This window comes from Chinchilla lanigera, unplaced genomic scaffold (genome assembly GCF_000276665.1).
Source record: "Chinchilla lanigera isolate Chin_1 unplaced genomic scaffold, ChiLan1.0 scaffold00059, whole genome shotgun sequence".
NCBI classification, from domain to species: Eukaryota; Metazoa; Chordata; class Mammalia; order Rodentia; family Chinchillidae; genus Chinchilla; species Chinchilla lanigera.
The window spans coordinates 4,070,704-4,093,104 of NW_004955460.1; the positions used below are offsets into that span (position 1 = coordinate 4,070,704).

The 22,401-nt window shown below is 39.7% G+C and overlaps 1 protein-coding gene across 1 annotated transcript in view; it reads right to left on the minus strand.

Moving 5' to 3' along the window:
- The window catches only part of Pou6f2 (POU class 6 homeobox 2), a 475,860-nt gene that overhangs the window by 49,025 nt on the left and 404,434 nt on the right, over positions 1-22,401 (minus strand). The window contains exon 7 of the mRNA XM_005397733.2: positions 4,157-4,294. Within this exon, the coding sequence (XP_005397790.1) occupies positions 4,157-4,294 (138 nt within the window). The remainder of the gene's footprint in view (positions 1-4,156; positions 4,295-22,401) is intronic.

Genomic DNA, 22,401 nt, shown 5'->3' on the forward strand with positions numbered 1-22,401 from the left:
TGGTTTTTTGGTTTTTCTCCGGTACTGGGAACCGAACTCATGACCTTGCGCTTGCCAGGCAGGCGCTTTGCCGCTGAGCTAAATCCCTAGCCCCCAAGGGGACTGAGATTCTTAATATCCTTATTTTAAGGTTAGGAAAACTGAGGCTCAGAGGGCTCAAGTAGTCTGTTCAGGTTATAGAGCTAATATTGGGATTCCAGGTCCATAGCTTAGGCTTCCATCCTTGCCAGCTTTTGATAATTGCCTGGGTCCCCATCCAATAAGAGAAAAGAACCCCTGTGTTCCTCTCAGCAATACCACAGCCACGATCCATTTGTGGCCACTGATTACCAGGAAAATATATGCCATATTTCCCACCTCAGAATAAAATTGGATGCAGTATAATTTTAAAATACCTTAGTATCTCTGAGTGAGACATGTGCCTTGTGACTTTAGAATGTAGCATTTTTGTTAAAATTAACACTCCTACCTGGAGGCAGAGGCAGGAGGATTGCAAGCTTGAGCCTAGCCTTAGCAACTGCGTGACTTAGCAAGACCTTGCCTTGAAATAAAAATTTAATAAAGGGCTAGGGATGTAGTACTATACAAAGGTTCAATCCCTAGCACCAAAAATGACAACAAAGTAAAACAAAATGCAACAAAACAATAATGAAACTTTATTAAATAATGCCAGTGCCTGTCTTTTGAATTAACACCACATGAATGGGCAGAGTTAAAAAGGTATAATAATGACTGAAGTTTTTTCCAGAATATTTGCTCAAATTACTTGTAGGAAAAAAAAGAAAGGGAGTAGAAAAAAATCCTTCAGCATATGGAGATTTTCCATCTCTTCACATTTACTGGAATCCAGATAATGAGAACACAGTTAAATTCTAAGACAAGGATGCAGAATCGAAAGACCCAGGTGGTGGGATTTCTTCCTGTGGAGAGCTGAGGAAGAGGCTGAAGGAAGATTCTAGAATATTCCTCCCTCACCCTGTCGGGGAGGCTGACCTAGTACCATTTGGCTGCCTGCCTTGCAGAGATGCAACAGCTTCACAAGGGTCCATTTGAATTTTCAGGATAGGGATGAGTTCAAAGTCAGGGCTCTGACCCAGTGGGAAATCCTGTCTTTTGTTTCCAGGTAGCTCCCTACAAAATCCTTAGCAGGTGGGGTGCAAGGACAGGCACAGCCCCCTCATACCTTCTCTACAGACCTAACCTTGTTCATAAGCATAACTGCCAGTAACATGTGTGTCTCAATCTTAGTCATAGCTTTCAGTGATCATATCCCTGGGCAAACCTTCAAATGGAAAAAGTAGTTGCTGTCAAGAACCTCAATAAAAGAATTTTTAAATATAGTAAGAATTTGCTCTTTGTGGCTTTTCTGGGAAAATTCCATTGAGTTTTTTTAAGAAGATAAAAAATGGGTTGGGCATAGCTATCCTAGTTCACATATATTTTTCTTTCTGTGGTATTGGAGATTGAATCCTTTGCCTTCACAATGAACTACAGCTCTAACCCTTTTATGATTTTTTTTTTTATTTTGAGACAAGGCCTCAAAAGTTGCTAAGTTGTCCTGGCTGGGCTTGAACTTTTGAGCCTACCCTCTCAGAGTGTTATTCACATGGTATTTTCAGCAAGACTAATTATGTTAATCGGATTCCACTGTATTCTCACCTTTTGAATCACATTAACATAAGCCTAAGGAACACACACACACACACACACACACACACACACACACAGATCAAATAATTTTTTTTGATTTTGTCTTTTTGGCAGTTAAGTATCTACCACCACTTCCAAAGATTAAAACAACAGCAACAAAACACAGTGCTTCATGAATGTGGCCTGTTCATCTATTGGGGATGTACTTTAATTCTCATATTCTTTCATTACCAGAAAGAGGACGTGACATCACTGGAGATGTGTTAAAACTCAGACAAGACTTTCTGAGTAGGCATTATTGATGACTCTGCGAATGTAATTCTTTTCCACTTTAAGGGGATTGTGTACCATATCAAATAAACTGTCATAACACAGATTCCAAAATAAAAGGTAAAATCAGCAATCAGTATTCTACTTCAAAGATCTTTTTCTCACAAATGCCTGTGATTTGGGAGAGCTAACTTAGGGAGGGGCTGGCAAAAGTTGTCACTCTAACCCTTGAGAATTTATAACAGGTTATATGATCAGCCATTAAATCATCAGAAGCATAAATTCCAAATAATTTGTTCTAGAGAATAAAGCATTTCCTTCATTACAAATACTCAAATGGTAGGGCATAGTGGTACATCATACTTAGAAGTTAAAACAGAAAAATAAAAAAGAAATTCTCATCAGTGGATATGTTTTCTATCTTGAACTCTTAAAATTCACAGGGATGTGGTGGCACACACCTGTAAACCCAGCAGTCTAAAAGACTCAGGCAAGAGGATCACAAGTTCAAGCCCAGCCTGGGTAATATAGTGACTTAGTGAGAACTTTTCTCAGAATAAAAAATAAAAATAAAAATAGAGCTGGGGATGTAGCTCAGCATGAAGGATTGGATTTGATCCCCAGTACCAGGAAAAAAATAAATTTACATCTCAAGGGCTATCCACCTGGCAGTAGAAAAGCAAGGTGTTCTATTCTGGGCACAACTCCGGGAAGCAGCTTCCAGCACCGACATGATGCAGGTATGAGTTATATGTATTTAAACCAAGTTTTCTTCCACACCAATACTCCACCCCTCTAGAAATCTTGTTTTTCTTCCAGTACCAGAAATCGAACTCACGACCTTGCGTTTGCCAGGCAAACGCTGTGCCCCTGAGCTAAATCCCCAGCCCCACACCTCCAGAAGTCTTAATAGGCTTTTGAGAGCCTCCATTTAGAGTCGACTGCATAAAATGATCCTTTGATGAAAAGGGATTGGAACAAGGGTTAAAGCAGACACTGAAAGGTTACTGTAGAGGGCACAGTGTTCATACAACCCTCCTTTAATATGTGTGGTGTGCACCTGTGATAAGATGATTCATTGCACGGGGCCTCTCTTTGACAAGCGCCATCGTTCAGCCCTGGGGCTTCTGATGGGACAATCCTGCACCCGCCTAGGAAATAGAACAAGGTCAGCTTTTTCTTTCCGTGGATGTAGATGGAGATGGTTAGCTTATAATGCATCTTTGTTTACTCTTTATGTAAGATAAAAACCGGGTCAAAGACACTGCAATTCCTGCTCACCCCTGAGCGGGCCAAGCAGAGGGTCTGTAAAAAATGAATAACTCCAAGAAGGGAAATCTGTGAGGATGCACGCTCCCACCTCCCCCACACCCCTGCAGGTTTCCTGATCACAAACAGCTACAGTGGAGGAGCCAAAGCACTCACCACCCTGCTGGGGCTCTGACTGGAGGGCAACCCTGACATCATCAGCTTCACTCTTGTTTGCTTTCCATGTCACTTTTGGGTTTATTGGGCCACCTGAAGCTGTCTCAGTGTGTCATCTTGGGACATGTGACGTGGACACATTAGCAGCATAAGGGCTCCGTTGTTTTCTCATGACATGAGGACAATTGACTGGCCCTGACAGACTAAAGAAAATCTGTAGGTGCGCAGGTTGGCTTCCCTGAAACCGGAAGGAGCTGAGGGGTGACTTGCAGTTGACATCTTTCTAACTCCCCGTTTCCTTGGTTGCTTTCCGGGGCTTCTTCAGCACCTTCCCAAACTTCGCAAGTCACTTTCACGGAGACTCGCTTAGAAATCTTACAGCAACCAGGGGAGGAAACTCACCAGGTTCCCAGTCATATACAAGTGTGTTTTTTTCTTAAGTGAAAAATTCAAAAGCAATATTAAAATTTTATTTCAAAGATTTAACTTCTTGTTGGCTTGGTTCAACAAATGCCTCAGTAATGAAAAGGAACTTCTTCAACAAAGGTCACAAGTCATCGCATAAATAAATAAACACATAAAAAAATAAATAAATCTATCTTTGACATTCTCAGGGAAGGAAAGAAAAATCTTGCTCCTAAAATATAGAAACACCTCCCAACCCTTCTTCTATTCTTGACACTGCTAGTAAACATTATTTATTCGCCTCGGATAGATGTGGTTACATATCACTGTCATGCAAAAGAAATTCATTTCCTTTCCGAGTTCAATCTGCCATAAAAATTCACTCTTGTCCCCATCTCCCACTCACCTGTCCTTGTGCATTAGTAACTAGTTGACCCGTGACCCCCTGAAGGCTGGAGAGGGCATTGCCAAAGGCCTGTGAGCTTGCTAGGGAGCCCATGGCTGCAGCCGCTGCGGCCTGACTTGCTAGAGGATTATTAACCAGCTGCAAAGAAAGAAAAAATCAGGGTGAAAACCACCTAGAGGCACAGGCAAAGTACACGGACAACATTCACTGGGGGCTGTGGTCCTCACCCCAATTTACTCATGCAAAGGACCCCAAATCCTGCTGAAGCCATGGAGTCTGGGGAGGGTGGAAACAAAGCCAGAACAAAAACCTCCACCAACATAGGTCTTTGTGGAGCCTGGGCTTAGGGTAGACTCGGGGGGAATGAACTTGAACTTGAGGGGCAAGGTGGATTATTTGTTGGGATCTTCCAAGTTAGAGTAATCTTTTCAGAGAAGTTCCCAGATTTTGTTCCCTAGACTAAATAAAACTCCAAAGAAACGTCTGCTATCCTTGAAATAATCATGGGACTAGAACACAATGGAGTGAGAGGAATGGATTTGTAGCATTTTTTGTGAATTTATCATTTCCATTCGTGAACTGCAGTTTCTTTTAAGACAGGTGGGTGAAGCAGGTGCCCTAGTTTTCTTCCCCTGAAGAAGCAAACCAAAGTCAGTAGAAATGGAAATTAGTGTTATCAATAGGCAAGTCCAGTTTGGGGATTTTGGGGGCTCATTCCAAAGATGGGCTTCAAGATCAATGAGGAAAGTTCTTTAGTGAATGGCCAGGTTGACATCTGCTTGCTGGTAGCTCATAGATGCCCTTCTTTTGGCATTTTTGCTGGGACAAGAGTGACACAGGGCAGAAGAAAGAAAAAGGGAGAGAGATCAGCTCAGGGAGGTGGTTATGGCTGCCAAAATCTGTTTTTCCAAGAAGACCAATTCAATATTCTTTATCCTGCCAATTTTCCACGCCACAGGTTCCCAGGCTTTCTGACCACGAGGCAGAAGTGTGGCTTGAACTTAAATCTGCATTTAGGTTAATGACTAGATATAAATTCAAGAAACATTTAAACTAGTTTCACAGTATTGATTTTGATACATGAATTTCATTTGTATTTATTCTAGGGTGTTATTTTTTCCCCTGTATAGTTTCTCTCAAGTACAACAATTGTGTATAATAAGGCATTTCCCATCACCGGTTCCCACATCCATGAAACTCTTGCATTTTATCAGAAACCTGCCATGGCTAACTCTTGGTGGAAAAAATTTAATGCCATACTTAATTCACATCCTGGAAGCTCTCTTAAAAATGCCTCTTCTTTTTTTTTTTTTTTAAACTTTTTTCTTTGCCTTCTTTATTCTCGTCTTTCTTTTTCTCTTTCTTTTCTCCTTCTGTCTTTCCTTCAAAACAAGATTTATGACTTAATTATTTTGGAAATTTGCCTCTAGTTTATATCATCAGATGAAGAAGAAAATACTAAATATCAGAGGAAATGAGAAAAAGTGAGAACTTAGTAATTTTTTCCATCAGTGATATCCTTATCTCATGGGTTTCTTTATTTATTTCTAATCAAATCTCAGATAACCATTTCTACAGTGACCTTGTTGATCCAGCACATTGTTTTGAAGATGAAAATCCATTTTAAGCTCACTGCTTTGTATCTTTTACATTCCAAAAAACGTGATGCTTTTCTTTTTAAGGAAAAAATGTCCTCACTCTTTGGCCTAAAAAGAAACCCTATCACATCCCATATTACCATCACAGGACTTAAAATTTTACATGGGCCTTAATCTTGGTTTTCTGAGTATGTGTTTAGTGTGTACATGAGGTGAGTGAATGTATGTGTCAAGAGAAGTTTTAGCTCAACTCCATACAGTGAGAAGAGTTAACTATGTTCTTCTTTCACTTCTACAGTGGGAAGACCTTTTGGGTCACCCATGCCTAACTACCAGTAGAGACACTGGTGACTGGGACACAATTCTCAGGCCATATGTCAACTGCTATACTTATGTTTCTTTTATACAGTATATGTTGCTCGCACTGCAGTTCCTGAGTTTCAGGGAGATCTCAAAGTAAGCCTCTCAGTCCTTAAGGAAAGATGAAATTATGTGCATTTTGGTTTTGGGTTGAATAGGCATATCTTCCCTCCAGAATTATGGATAAAAAAATTAAAAACCATTCAACAGAATGCTCTCTGAAGAATACAAGCAGTTATTCCTACTTAGTAAAAAGAAAATATTTCTTGGAATAGTGAGATATTTCCATGCAGGAAATTATGGGATTACTCTCCGGACATGATACAATTGTGGAGTGAGAATCTCCTATGTTTAGGATTTAGTGTGTTGTTTAGCAGTGGTTCTATGCATCTACTGAAAATTTAAGGACTGCATGCAGGATCAATAACCATTCTACATGCAAAAGAAGGGGCTACTTAAAAATGGACTTCTGAGTCTTGGTGGTTGGGCTAGAAATGAGTATGCTTGAACTACCTAGTAAAGCAGTAACTATAAAAATACAGATTTTGTTTATTTGTATTATTTATTTCTCTGTCTCTTGATCCCAGTTTGAAATCTAATTTATTCTTCTTTCTGCTGTCTTTCCCTCTTAATGGGGCAAGGGTCAATGTGGATGACTCTCTAGCTTCCTGTGGGTTTTTGTGGAAGGCACCTGGGCTCTGAGAAGATGCCTGGCTGGTCCTTAGCTCTGCAACTAGAACTGCAGAAGCCCGTCTTCACCTGATTGCATTCTGGCTGCACCATGGGTGATATTAATGGGTATGGCTTCATAAATATCTTTTGGCTTTTCTGTCTGTGACAGCCAGGGAGAGGATGTAATGGACATTAAAATAAATGGCAGAATGGGGGAGGGGATGGCCAGGAAACCATAAGTGTTTTCCTCATCACCTCGGGTCATGTCACTCTGTATTGTCCCCAGTCATGTCATGTTAGCTGTGTTCCTATCATTATTTCTTTTTGATTGGGGATTGAGGGTAGATTTGGACAGCAGCGAGCCCATGCACAGTAAATGCACATAATGAGCATGATAATATTCCAGGCCCAACTGGCTATTTTGGAGCTGCTGCCAAGTTTATGGCTTCATATCTTTTATAGCTAGTGTACCTACCTAGCAAAGACTAGCTCGTAGGAAATCTGACTGTCCTACATGGTCATGTTTTCAAGAGATCAACTTGAGAGATGCACGGAATGCTGGTGCATGCTTGTTTATTGTACAGGTGGGAGCTCTCAGAGCAAATATTTGCAGAAGGTGAAAGTTCTTATGTTACATCCAAATGGAGCCTGGGTTTGAATATATCAGGCTATAATTCTGAAATCCACAACTAGTCTAAAAATCTGCTCATAGAGACACTGATTTCTTAAGACATTTTTCTTCTTCCTAGAATTCTACAGACTACAACAGCAACAACAAAATATGTATGTATTTTGCAGTGCTGGGGATCAAACCCAGGGCTCTGCAAATGCTAGGGAAGTGCTCTATCATTGAGCTACATTCCTCAGTCTACCAAATAATCTTTAAACACAGCTTTGTCTCTTTGAAGTAGGTCTTCAGACCTCCCCTTCCTCCTGCCTATCCTAATGTAGCTGTGGGAATCACTCTACAACCAGACTGCTTTGGTTTGTGACTCTCAGTAACCACACCTCATTTTCTCATAGGTAAAACTAAGTGTAAATTAATACAGGGCTCTGATGAGAATTCAATGAGATAATGGGCAAAAGTTTGAGAATAGTACCTAGCACTGATCATGTTCTTAATAAATGTTAGCTCGTATCTTTACAGCTCGTACTGCACATGAGGGTTTTGAATTAATTGGTCTGTGAGAATTAAAACTCACCTCCATGAACATTCTACTTTGGAAATAATGTAAACAAACATAATTATTCTGTATGGTTATAGCATTTTTCTTTTACATTTTGAGAAGAGGGCAGCTTGCAGGAAGCTACTAGCCAATTAACACAGTCATAGATAAGGTGAGCTGCATGATGTACAATCTAAACATGATGTTTGAAAGTATTTTAGAGTGGATGGTACCCAGAAAAAAAGTATTTAAAACACTGTGTCACTTGCTTATCTTGGCTTTTCCTATTTTATAGGATTTACTCACTTATAGAGAAAGGACTCTTTTGAGTCTGAAGCTAGCTTTTTTGGGGGAGGCAGGGCAGTGGGGTGACAGACCAGTAAGATTAGACATTATCTTTTTATGGTACATTATCCTCAGACTTAGTTTAGAACATTTTAAAGGTTTCCTTAAGGATATTCATTTTGGAATTTAATTCCTCCTTTGTATCAAAATATTATGACTCATCTACCTCACAGTTGCTGATCTGACAGTGAGGATGTGCAAGAAAAAGATTTGCAGAAATTTTTTTTTCCTACTGCACAGCAAAAGAAACTAACAGAGTGGAAAACAGCCTATAGGATGGGAAAAAATGCCAGATATATCCCAAGCAGAGATCAAATATTTAGAATATATGAAGAACTCAAAAAATTAGACCACCAAAAATAAAAAAATCTAATAAAAAAATAGGCAAGTAAAATTGAGTATAAATAGCCAATAAATACATGAAGAAATGCTCAACATCACTGGCTATTAAAGAACAACACTGAGATTCCACCTCACCCCAGAAAGAAGGGCCATCACCAAGAAATCAAATAGTAAAAATAACAAATGCTGGCAAGTCTGTGGTTGGGTGAGGAGAGGGGAGGAATCCTTTTATACTGTTGGTGGGATGGTAAATACGGAAATCAGTATGCAGATTCCTCAAAAAAACTGAAACTAGAAATGCCATTTGACCCTTCCATTCCCCTTCTATGTATCTTCCCAGAAGAGTTACAGATACCATAGTACAGTGATACATGCATGCCTGTATATATAGCACAATTCCTAACAGCTAAATCTTGGAAGAGGCTATATGCCCATCAACTGATGAATGGATAAAGAAAATGTGGCACTGACACACAACGGAGTATTATTTTGCCATAAAGAAAGATAAATGAATTTATCTGTAGGAAAATGGATGCATCTTGAGACCCTAATATTAAGTGAAATAAACCAGACACACAAGCTTAAATACTGAATGGTTTCTCTTACATGAGAAACCCAAATTATAAGTAAAGAGCAAAATAAAAGACTCTAGGAAGTAGAGAGGTCAGTTTTTCTCAAAGGGGAATGGGAGCAAGCAATGGAGGGGGATGGGAAGAAGGGAAGGAAAAGAGGATGAAGAGAGAATGCAGGTGTGATTTGTAGGCACATGTACCAATTTCTTACAAGGAATGTAAACATCACATACTATGAACATGTACTAAGAAAATTTTCCCTTCAGATTTGCAATGATTTATTTCTACATTTACATATCAACAGGGATAATTGGATGCTCATCTCATATTAAGAATAAACACACATTTCCAAATCTACATGCTTTGCAACCTCCTTGGGATCTCTTTGCTGTCTGTAGAAACTAAATGGGGATGAGAGAAGAATTTTAATCAAGCCTCTCCAACAGGTACACTTTGGTACCTCTTATAGATGACAACATGAAGATGTCACCATGGATGAGCCACTGCCCGATGGAGGAAGGCTTTTCTCCAAATCTTGCCGCATATTCTTTCTCTGAGAGACTCACACCCTGAATTCCGGTAAAGAATTCAAGTTTCTTTCATCTAAACATTTGTGATCATAACATTTTTCATAAAAATGTGTTGATTATATTATTCAATTTTTATAGATTTTATTTACAAAAAATGGCAGCATGATGAAGCAACTTAGCTCCAATATTCCTGGTTATGTTTATTCCAAGAGGGCTTTATGAATTCAGTAGATTCAAACTTTCCTTTGGAGCCTAATCGCCCATGATCTACAGTTCTACCATTCCCCTCATGAGAACTGTGGATTTTTATAGAGTATGGATTTTGGAGCAGTTTGTTTGCTACTAACTTCTCAATTTTGGACTCCGGGACTGTGGTGCCCTTTGTTTTTAAATGAAGATATTCAGAAATGCATTTATCACAATATCCTGCCCGATTAAGGTCGAAAATGGTGTGCAGTGACTGCCTAGAAACGATGGGGCCAACACAGCATTTTGAGTTCATTACACACACTAGGCTTTGATTTTCCCTATACTTTCATGTGTGCAAAAAATATGTCTCTTGGATCCCTGGGACTCTTTTAACAAAATCAGCACTTACCCTCAAGTCTTGTTTTCAAAGGTCAAGGGAATTCCAGCAGACAAATACTGGGTGGGTGGCCATGTTCCCCTCTATGATGTACTGAGTGTATGTTTTATCCTACTAAACGGTCTCCCAGGATCCCTCAAAGATCATTGTGTATAAACCCTTACACAGTTCAAATCCAGTTTTGAGAGTTTTGATGCTGAGTCAGGCTTTGCCACGCCCTCTGCCCGACTTGCTTGGAAAGATGCCAGTGTGCTAAATGCCCACCAGCCAATGTTCTGCCAACCTGCAGGGAGTCTCCACTGACCATTGCTGAGAGTTCTCTGGGTGTGGAGTGCTTGAGATTGGCAATGGTGGCTCTGAGGCCCTGCAATAGCCTAAAATATTTTGATTCATCTATGTAAAACTGTATTGATTTCTAATAGATCAGAACTAATTATATTTTATTTTTACAGGAAAACTATCAGTATACTAACTTACAATTCTTGCTCAGGAATTTTTAAATAGCCCACTGTTTTGGTGAGGTTCCCAGAAGCAGGGGAAGCAATGGAACCCTGATCCTGCAGAGGGCCATGTTGTGTGAGCTTGTCCCACCCTAACTGACCCTCCATACCCACCAGCCTTGGGGGTGCAGATGAAGGCTGGCAATACAGAGGCCTGGATGGCCCTTTGCTCTTGCTGTGAAATGGACCCTGGAAGCCGGGCATGGTGTCACATGCCTGTAATCCCAGTACTCTGCGAGGCTGATGTAGGAGACTGCAACTTCCAGTCCAGCCTGAGCAAATAAGCAACACCCTATGTCAAAATTTTTAAAGGGGGGAGCTTGTAGCTCAGTCCAAAGGCCCTGCATTCATACAAACAAACAAACAAACAACAAACTCCCGCATTGGTGGCATGCAAAGGTGAACACTTAGCTCCCTAGAAACTGCCTGTATGGAACAGGGGTTGGGGGGAGACAAGGCTGCATGGAGAGCTAATCCCTCAGCTGTATGTTACAGTCATGGTTCTTAGAATGATATTTTGGTAGTGATGAACTGCATATAGAATGGTGGCCCCATAAAATTATAATGGGGCTGAAAAATTCTTATCACCTAGGGATGTCACAGCTGCCACAGCATCAAGGCACAATGTATTAGCCAGGTGTTTGTTTTGATACTGGGGTAAACAAATCTACCAGTCATGTGAAAGCATAGCATATCCAATTATGTATAACATATAGTATTTGGTCATGATAGAAATGACAAAGGTACTCATGTTAAAATGTATCATACTTTGTATGGTTATCTTAGAATGTAGTCCTTCTTATTTAAAAATAAGAGTTTACTATAAAGCCATATATGGTGCTTTATGAGCCGCAGCCTCATCCATGCCATGTTTACATCTTGTGACTGTATCAAACAGTCACACTCCAGCACTCTGGGAGGCTGAGGTGGGAGGATTGCAATTTTGAGCTTAGCCTGGGCAACTTAGTAAGACCCTATCTCAGAATAAAAGAAGAAAAGAAAAGAAAAGGCTGGGGTGTAGCTCAGTGCTAAGGTCCTGGGTTCAATCCCTAGTATTGAAGAAAAAAAGAGAAAGAAAAAAGAAAAGAAAGGTGGCAGGCAGCGACTGACCTACACCATCTAGGTCTGTGCAGGATCCCCCTAAATGTTCTCATGATGATGAACTTACCTAGTAATACGTTTCTAAGGATGTGTCCCCATCAGTGAGCAGTGCATGGCTGCACTTGGGAGCTATAGGGTAAGAAGGCAGTGAATAGGGGCTTTGAGTTTTATATCCCTGGGGTGTGGTGGTTGAGAATTGGGCTTTGGAGCCTGAGCCCTCCAGCTCAGACTCATGGGATGGAATAAAGTTTAGATGGCAGTATGGGCAGAGCTGAAGGGACTGCTTTCCCCAGATAAGTTCAGACTACATGTGCCCCTGAATGTGAGCAATGCTGCCTGGAGGCCAGGTGACAGTGTGTCATCATTTAGGGAACGGACACTTTCTCACTGTGGTGGGACTTCAGGGCCTATCATGCTCGTGGGCATTTAGATGGTTTGTGCACCTGGAGATCAGTGGAACAGAGTCAGAAGTGACGCACCGCTGAGAACCTCCGCAAAGCCTGGACAGAGGGGACTGTCCCTGAGCCCACACAGACACCTGTGAGAGCACTAGAAGTACACTGGCGAGAGAGGTAGACAGGATAATTGAGATCTGCACCTACAGAGCTCACGGACGCTAGATGGAGAGGAAGGAAATAAACAAGTGTTGCTGACCCACTGTGATTTGGTGGCAGGCTATTAGGCAGCTCTCCAAAGAGATGCATTTCTTTTTTATTTTTTAAATTTACTGACAAAATAGTCGAGCCCAGAGTTGAGGGAAAAAACTAGCTTTCAAGTTAACCCAATACATTTATTTGATTTTGAAGTAGAGAGGTCAGCATTATGGAAGCACACCAACGCTAAATCAGATTTTAGCCAAGTTATATGTAGACAAATGCTGTCTTACTACAAGCCTACACATCTCATTTCCTTTGCTGTCTAGTCCTCCATTTAATAACTGAAAAACCTATCTTTTTATGGAGTTTCGTGCTATTTTCTTACTTACATACAATAGTGCTACTCTCACCAATTGCCTATTGTCATGGCACATTAGTTAGGTGAATTTGTTGATATTTCAAAATTACTCTTTCTGTATTTTTTATTCTATCATCCAGTTTAAACAAGTCATTGGGAGCACTCCTGTGAGGGAAAAAAAAAAGGCAATCATTTTCTTTTCTTCTTTTTAAGAAATAAATTTTTGCCATGGGACAGTAGTTAGCTTTATTCCAGTTTCTAGCTATGGAAAAGCTCACTATACTCTTTACTTGTGCATGCCTAATTTACTTAAGTTACTTCCCAACACTTCTTGAGTCCTTGCAAGGGAAAATAGGTGCTACAGAGAGCAGAAAGAAGACAGGAAAAGAGGAAGCAATCAGAGAAATCCAAGGCACAGCTTCAGGACAATCTGGATCATCAGATGTTTCCTGGTAACAGAGGTGCAGGCTCTGTGCTAGGCCTTAGGGTTATATAGAGTAATACCACAGAGCATTTTGCCTGAAGGGATTTCCAGACTTCAAACCCTTTCTAGCCAGTCTGCAAGAAAGGGGACAGGGAGTCCAGCCCAGGGACACTCCCCAAGCCTTAAGGAAATGGGGGATATCCTGTGGGTGACTTCTTAGGAACTGAATCTTAAATGATGGCTGGAAATTTGTGATGATTTAGATCTAGAATGTCCCCGCTCCAAAAGTCTTAGCTTTAAGAAGTGGGATTTTTGAAAGATGACTGGGTCATAGGGATGCTGTGGATTAATTCACTGAAGATTTCATGGCTGACTGTGTTGTTTGCAAGTAGAAGGGTGGAAGGGTGTATGCTTTGTCCCCAGCTTCTCCCTTCTCTCTCTGCTTCCTGGTCACCATAAACCAAGCAGTTCTCCTTCACCATGCCCTTCTATCATGCTCTTTCTGCCTTGGAGCCAACAGACCACGGAATGAATCCCCTGAACTGTGGTCCAAATTAAACCTCTCCTTCTTTATGTTGTGGGTGTCAGGTATTGTGGCCCAGTGACAGGAAAGCTGAGTAGTACAGGGTTGATTGGTGGGGAGGTGAGAAGAGGAGAGGAAAATGCTTAACAACTGAAAGGGCGTAGTCAATGGCATGGAATCGAGAAACAAGATTTTGTGCACTGGAGCCACTTTTATGGTACTTTTGATATTTGGGAACATGAAGTAGAAAGAAGAAAACAAGATGGTGGAATAAGGCATGTACTTATGGAAGGAGGACTTGGTCGGTCACTGAAGGCCTCATCCTGTTTTCCATAGGTAAGGGCAGCAGGACTTGATCAGATCTAAAGTTTGGAATTACTGCTTTGGAGACTAAGTTGGTCTGGGTATGGGTGGGGTCAGCCAGGAGGCAGTGAGGAGCAATGACAGTAGGAGATGTGCCTAGCATTAAAAGGCGGGGTACTGCTCAGATCAAGTTGGCACACAGAAGTACAATTTATCATTCATTCATTCATTCAACAAACACTGAGTATTAACTATATGTCAGGTACAGTAATGTGATCTCTCCCCAAAGTGCTTCTAGGGCTAGGGGTGACAGACATACAGGTACTTAAGAACCCATGGATAAAAACCAGGATAGAGGCTAGCTCATAGATCCATGCAAATACTAGGGAGCTGGCTTGCCCCATAGAGGAAATAGTAGGGGTTTCAGAGAAGGGTCACTGAAGAATGGATAAGAGCTAAATCCTGCATAAATCACATATCATCCAGGCAGGTAGGAGAAAACAGCCAGTTAGAGAAAAAGAAACAATATACAGAGAATTATGGAGTCAACAGGAAGTCACCAGAGTGTCCAAAACAGAACGGAAGATGGAGCTAGGTGACATCTGAGCTGGGTTCTGCAGGCAGAAGAAGGCATAAATTAGGAAAAGTGCACACCAAGTGTGCGTGTGAGTTCATTCATACAGTGCAGAGGACCTCCTAGGAGATTCTCCTGTGGGCTGTTGCTATGCAAACACTTAAATATTCATATCCATTTGCAGTATTATAGAGGTAGCCTTAACAGCACAGCAGCCTGGGGAATGACACTAACTGATAGTCACCAAGTCATCAAATACTTTTATTTATTTTATATGAAGGGAAATTTAGACAGCTGACTGCCAAAAATTGAACAATTAACCTTGGAGTAGTAAAAGCAAACCCATGGTCTTTGAAAATACTGAATATTCTCTGTTACAAAAGTTTACAATGACAAATTATAAAGGGCCACCATCATACCTGTGACTGGGTATGTGATTTTACAAATTATAATTTTATCAATTAATTAGAAGGGTTGTACTAGTTTATGATAAAAACTCAAATTTCTGCCCAGAATACATGAAAGTCTTTTATATACTTTGGGACTGTATTACTCTTGGCAAAAATATTTTTTTTCAGTACTGGCAATTGAATACACAGTCTTTGCACTGAGCTACGTCTTCAGCCCCTTTGTATTCTCTATTTTTGAGAGTATCTTACTAGCTCGCCCAGACTGGGCTCAAACTTATGATCTTCCTGCCTCAGCCTCCCAGAGTACTGAGATTACAGGTGTGTTCCACCAGGGCTGGCTGTATATTTTCTATAGATTTTAGTTTTACCAGTGAAATTCAAGAAACTTTCCATCAATCCAATCAATTCAATTTATCACAAAAACATACAAAACCCAAATATATGTCTCTGTTCCTTCTCCTTCAGTAATCACTTTGGTTATTAAAATGTGCTTGTACCAAATGTTATTCATAATATATTTATTTTATTAACCCATGGGCAAGTAGAGAGCTTTGTTTAAGCTGTTAGTGAATTATTGTCATGTATAATGGCTCGCCTGCTTCATAAAATTTATTCACTGAAGAGCTGTTATACTCAGAGGATATGCTTGCTGTTCTTCCCACAAAACAATGCTACATTTGGGTCATATACTGTTTTTTCCCAAAGGACCCGTGGAAATCAACCCACTTGTTTGTGATATGCCATTGAACCTTAGACTGTCTTTCCTGAGTTCACAGTAAGGGTCTGATATGCCATTTGGACCAGAGAGAAGAAAATGCAGTTTGTGGCCATATCAAATCCTCTTACATGGGTTTTTACATATAGCTCCAAGTTATCCTCGAGGATTCCTTCCTTGTAAGAGTAAGGGAGAAATGGGATGATGGCGCATGACTATAACCCCAGCATACTGGGAGGCCAAAGCAGGAGAATCCAAAAAGGAGCCCAGCCTGGGAGGAAAACTTAGTGCCTTAATTAAAAAAAATTTAAAAGGCCAGAGGATGTAGCTCAGTGCAAAAGCCTTGGGTTTAATCCCCAGTAAAGCATACACACACACACACACACACACACACACACACACAGAGCTCAACTGCCCCAAAGCAAACTATACCATTAGGGAAAATGAACAGTCCAAATTACTAGAGAAAATACGACTCTGTAGAAGTCAGAAGATAAGTACATGAAAGAGAAAGCAAAAAACATGAGCAGAATGCTCAAAGGTAAATAAAATCCTTCTGTGCTCACAAAATATATTGGTTATAGGTTGTTCTAAAAACATTAAGCTAACAATAAGAACCACTACCGGTAGGAGCCGTAAGCCAAGAAAATATAAAAAGCTGTTGTATAGATCGTTTGGGAAGTTCCCATTAATAACACTGAACATAGGTTAAAAAACATTAGCCTTAATCTCACCACAAGCAAAAGCAAGCCTGTGTCTGGATTTTCCACATTTAGGGAGAGGAGACCCGGTAGTCAGCGACTGGAGAAACCAGTCTTCCTAATCAGCAAAGAGAAAAGTATTTAAATTATTTTTTTGCCAATCCTGGCCCACAGTGAGAAGTTACTGTGCACCGACAGCACAAGCTGGGTAAACGGGGATGCAGGGAGGAGGGTGAAATTGCTGGAAAACAGCACTGGGGCTCCTTTCCTGCTTCAGCCACTCAGATCCTTCCACCTTGCTCTGCCCAAGCCTCTGTGTCTTTGTGTGTAAAAGGGGAAGACTAAACTACGTTAGTGGCTCCCCAAAGTGGTCCTGATGGACAGTGACACCACAGTGGTTTTAGGATCCTTGCTGAAAACCCTTGATCCACATTGAGATTCGCCAATCAGTTATCCCCGCTGCCACTCCAAGCCTGGAGAAAGCATGATTGCAGCCTTCCCTCAGGGCTCTGCAGGCTGTTGTGTTGAAGGCCAGCTCCAAAAATGCATACTTCCTTTGGAGCAGGCCTTGAAGAACAGGCTTTCTACTTCTGCAGCTCTCAGAGTGGGCCTGGCCCCAGCCACATCAGCATCTCCTGGGAACCATGAAAAATGCAGATCTTCAGCCTCCTTCCAAGACTGGCTGCCTCTGAAACTTTGGGTGGGGGTAAGGAGGAGAAGCAATCTGAGTTTTTACAGCTCTGTGGGAGATGCTTGTTCACAAAGCTTGTTCAAGGATCCCTGAGGTAGGTTACCTCCAAATTGCAAAAGTCTACAGCTGTACTGATCAGCTCTCTGTTACTGTGACCCAACACCAGAGATCATCACCTTTTATGGTGGAAAGGTTTATTCTGGTTCATGATTTTCGAGGTTTCATTCATGGTCACTCTGGCACACAGGCAGAAACAAAAAAGGAGATGGGTTTGGGTCCCAATACTTTCCTTAATGATCCAACTTCCTTCCACTAGGTCTCACCTCGTAATGTTTCCTCCACTTCCCCGTAGTGTGTTAGGCTGGTGACCAACCCTTTAATGTAGGAATGGGTCTTTGGAGGCCATTCAAGATACAAACAGTAGCAATGATGATGATAAATGGAATAAAATAGATAAAAGTGCTATAATTGTTTTGAATTCTACACCTGTAAGAGTTATTAGATAAACCATAAGGGATGATTAAAATATATCTTCAATGTTTAAATTAAAACATTGATTGCAGTAAAAGACACATTGCCACTAATCCCTCTCAAAATACTCCCTCTCACTTCAAACACACTTACTTATCCCATTGTTCTTGTACCTTCTACAGCAGTTTTGTGAGTGTCTTCACCAAAATAAAAAAATATTTATGATAAAATATATGGTGAGTGAGTTGCTGAGTATCACCCAATGGAAGAAGGTTCATAAAGACATGATGGTGTGTCTGCATCCTCCTTATCCACTGGATCTGGTACCATGCAACTTCCAGTTCTTTCCCAGAGTCAAAATGACCATGAAAAATACATGTTTTGAATCAATTCAGGACACTGAAGTACCCATGACAGCACAAGTGAAGACACTCACAAAAAAGGGCCTCCAGAACTGCTTCAGAAAGTGGGAAGAATGATGGGATAAGTGTGTTCGAAGGGAAGGGCAGGATTTTGAGAGGTATTAGTGATAATGTGTCTTTCAGTGTAATATTAAAAAAAAATCTAAACACACTATATTTTTCCATCATACTCTAAATACAATTTTCTAAATCTGCTTTCGCAAATGGAAACATATGGCTGGAAATAAGTGCTTAACAAGTCAGGGGCTTACAGCAAGTTTTTGGCACAGCTGTGCAGCTTGTTGGCTCCAGTGCTGCCTTCCCCAGCCTAAGGTCAGTAGCAGTAGCCAAGTGAGCACTTTGGGCTGACGTTAAGACTAGGGGACTTTCCAGCATAATCAAAGCTATCTCAGTGTTCTAGCACAGGAAATAACAATAGAATTTAAAATCCAGAATAGGTTTTTAATGAAGAACAAATTATGTGATTCTAAAAGATAATTGTGAGTCAGTCAGGCAAAGACTTTCCAAGACTATAGCAAGGACTAAAAAGAGACATCTTGGTTTTGTCTATATGTTGATGAACCCCACTACAGAAAGAGCAATCAAAAGAGTTAATAATCACTATGAATTTCAGGGAAAGATTCAGCTACTGGGGTTTCCTATAACTTTATTATGAAATTCCAGAATCATTTGGGCTTGAGGGGCCATATCCTTGTGCCTGGATGATTTGGAAGCTTTATTTATGTTTATTTGACTTTTCATACTGTCATGGACACTGCTTAGTTCTTATTTTGTGTATTACTTAAAAAATGAGAGCATTATGCCTGTGTGTTTTGCAATCGCTGTACATGGAGGAAAAATAAAACAAAATGGCTCAGTGTAAAAAAAAAAGGAAGAAAAGGAAATCTAAAAGTATACACAAGTTTAGGTGATTATGTGGTAATTGTTTTGTGGTAAACACCATTAAAATAAAATATAGGAATAGAAAATGGAAAAAAAGAAACTGAACATATTAAATATGTTTACTTTTTCCAGATTTTGGTTTCAAGAATTTGGACAAAATGATCAGTGTAATCATTTGAATATGAAAGAAAAAAGCCATCAAGGAACAAGGAGAAATATAATTTTCAAACACTGACAAAAATAAAATTGAAGTTCATGATGTCTTTAGGAAAATGTTCTTTTACTTTGTAGGTTTACATGCTAACAATCAATGATATTTTGGTAGAACATCTGAGGAGTAGGGAAATTCTCAAAGTATAGTTTTGGGAACCCAGATTCCAAGTACTGCCCTGGAATAAAAGATCTGAGAGTGAAGGAAGCTAGGCAAACACACCATGAAGTGCCTGCTTCTTGGTAATTTATAATGCATCTCAGCATGTCACCAGTTCTGGAAGTTTTCCATGGGTAAAAAAAGAAACCTAGAAACAGTCTTCAGCTTGTTTAACCCTCTGTTTCCCAATATTACTTGATCGTACTGCCTCCATTCCATGTAACAACACATGGAAAATCCCTGAGAACTCTGTCCTATGGTAGGTACTTTGGGAAAAGCTGGGTGATGTATCAGTTTGTTATCCATGGATTTAACCATTGAGTTAATGGAACGTGCTTGTAATAACTCCTTGGCTATTCTCATCCACAATATCTAAAGGAAGAACTTCGTCTTCTAAACCTAGATGCTTTGCAAACTACCTAAGTGTGGAAAATATTCCTTTTGGTGCTTTAGTTCATGTTTGTGCAAATTGCTCAAGACAAGATTTATTAATTTAAAAAGCTCCATGGAGATGTATGAGCTTTGAGAACTTACAAACACGTCTATGTTATCAGAGATGACATTATTTCTGCATTATTATTAAATGAAAAGACCCATGTAGTGAGCACAATCATGTGTGTATATGTACATTCCACAGGAGCCGTCTCAATGGAATGAGTGCAATAGAAGGCAAGCATGGGTAGCAAAGAAACTCTTTGGGAGAAACAAATGGGAGGTCTCTGTATTCAGGCTGGAGTAGGGCCATGTGTATCCACATGTGACTACTTCTAAGGCTTTAGACTTTTAATTCTGTCTGTAGTTGCCTTGGATAAATCTAGGTAGAGAGTAATTTTTTTTCTCTTTTCTATTCATACATGCCTTAGTAGATAATTGCTAAATGGCCACTAAAATTTTCATTCTGTTTATAAACCTCAATTAAAAATATTTGTTAATGAAAACAAGAAACATGCCTTTTCATATACAGGATAGTATAGTTTTAACTTTCATATACAGGATAGTATAGTTTAATTTTTGTATTAACAGGCAAATTTACATTTAGTCTTTTATTTCTTTTAGTTTCTATTAGCATAGTTTTCTTTTTTCAAACATGAGAAGTAGTGGTGGGTAAATTTATTTTCAGGTATAGATAATTGCTTTACTTTACAATTGTAAGAAAAGAAAGCTACTCAGAGATGTTGACTGAAAGAAGATTTAACATAAACTATAGTTCTTGTAGTTATAATTAAATCTTACAATGAAAAGCCTGGTTCCAAAATAAATCAATTTTATGGTTCAGAAGTTGCCATTGACAAAATTGTTTTGAAGCATGTTAGAATTAAAGTAAAAGAATTATTAGTTTTGAAAATTTATTCAAAACATGATACAATCATGGACTACTATCTTTTTTCCTTAATTTTCATATACACGTAGAAAAGCAAGAGGGCACAGTGCCTTGTTGGATGTTGCTGAAATGAATGAATGTTTATGTCTCTTAGGGCCATTGTTAGTGACACTATGATCACTATAGCTATATTTCTCTGTAGCAAACATCTTCTGCAGAAGGAAGAGGAGGAGTCAATGGATACATAGAGGTGTCCATAAATTGTCCAAAGGAAAACAGTGAAATTGTGGCAAATAAACATAAGAAATGTAGTGAAAAATTGCATTCTATTTTAAAGAAATTTTTGAAACAATCCTATAATTTTCTAAACATTCTAATGCATTTCTCTCTCATGAACTTGTCACCTAGTATTCAAACAGTAATAATGCAATACACTATTAAATAGGTTATTTTGAGTAGAAATGATTTCACACATAAGATGGGCTTCATGTGCTAGCCATTAATTTCATAGAATAGATAGAGGATGAACTTGGCAGCAAAATAAGTACTCTTTCCTCCTTTCTGATTTTTGTTTTTCTTAGAAGACTATGTCCAGGGAATTCAATTCACAATAACAAGAGTCATTCTATAGCACTTTTTCCTTTGTTTCAAAATTATTCTGATTCTCTTTTTCACTTAATAAGAAGCATTTAATTTCCTCCATGCCTTTTCATGGATAGCTCACTTCTTAGCAGTAAATATTCCATTTGAGTATATGTTTGAATATTCCAAATGTACCACATTTTATTTATCAATTTCTATATTGACATGTTGACATCTTGGTTGTCACTAAGTTTGGGAAATTATAAATGAAGCTACTGTAAATACCCATGTGCAGGTCTTTTGTGTAGACATAAACTATCAGCTTCTCTGAATGAATACCAAAGAATGCAATTGCTGGGTTATATATGTAAGAAACTGTGAAATCGTCTTCCAAAGTAGTTGCACAATTTTGCATTCTCAGCAGCAATCCCTGAGAATGCCCATTGTTCCACGTGCCCCCCAGCATTTATCATTATTGGTGTCCTAGATTTCAGCCAGTGTACTATCTGATTCCAACTATACGGCATTCTGGAAAAGGCTAGACCATGGAAACAGTAAAAAGACAAGTGGTTGCTGGGAGTTAGGGGAAGGAAGAATAAACAGGCAGAGCAAAGAGGATTTTTAGGGCTGTGAACTCTGAATGATATGAAATAGTGGATGCAGGTCATCATATATTTGTCCAAATCCACACAATATACAACACCAAGAGTGAACCCTAATGGAAACTGCGGACTTTGGGCAACAATAACGTACTGATGTAGGCTCACTAATCATAGCCAGTGTACCATTCCAGGGGTGGATGTTACAAGAAGGGGAAGCTGTACCTCTGTAGGAACAAGGATATCCAGGAAACCTCTGTATCTTTATGTTAAGTTTTGCCTTAAACTTAAAGTTACTTTAAAAAGTAGATTCTGCTTTAAAAAATTCACCCAGGACCCTTTTCCAAATGATTCTGATCATTAAACAAGGACAACAACAGTACACTGGAAAGTGGAAGCAAGGAGATGCCTTGTGTTGACCAGGATCTGCGATGAAGCCCAGGGAAGCTTCCCTTTCTGTGATGTGATGGTTAAGTGTTTCACATAGCAATGCTGTAAAACAGTGAAACACTTAAAACAGACACATGCTCA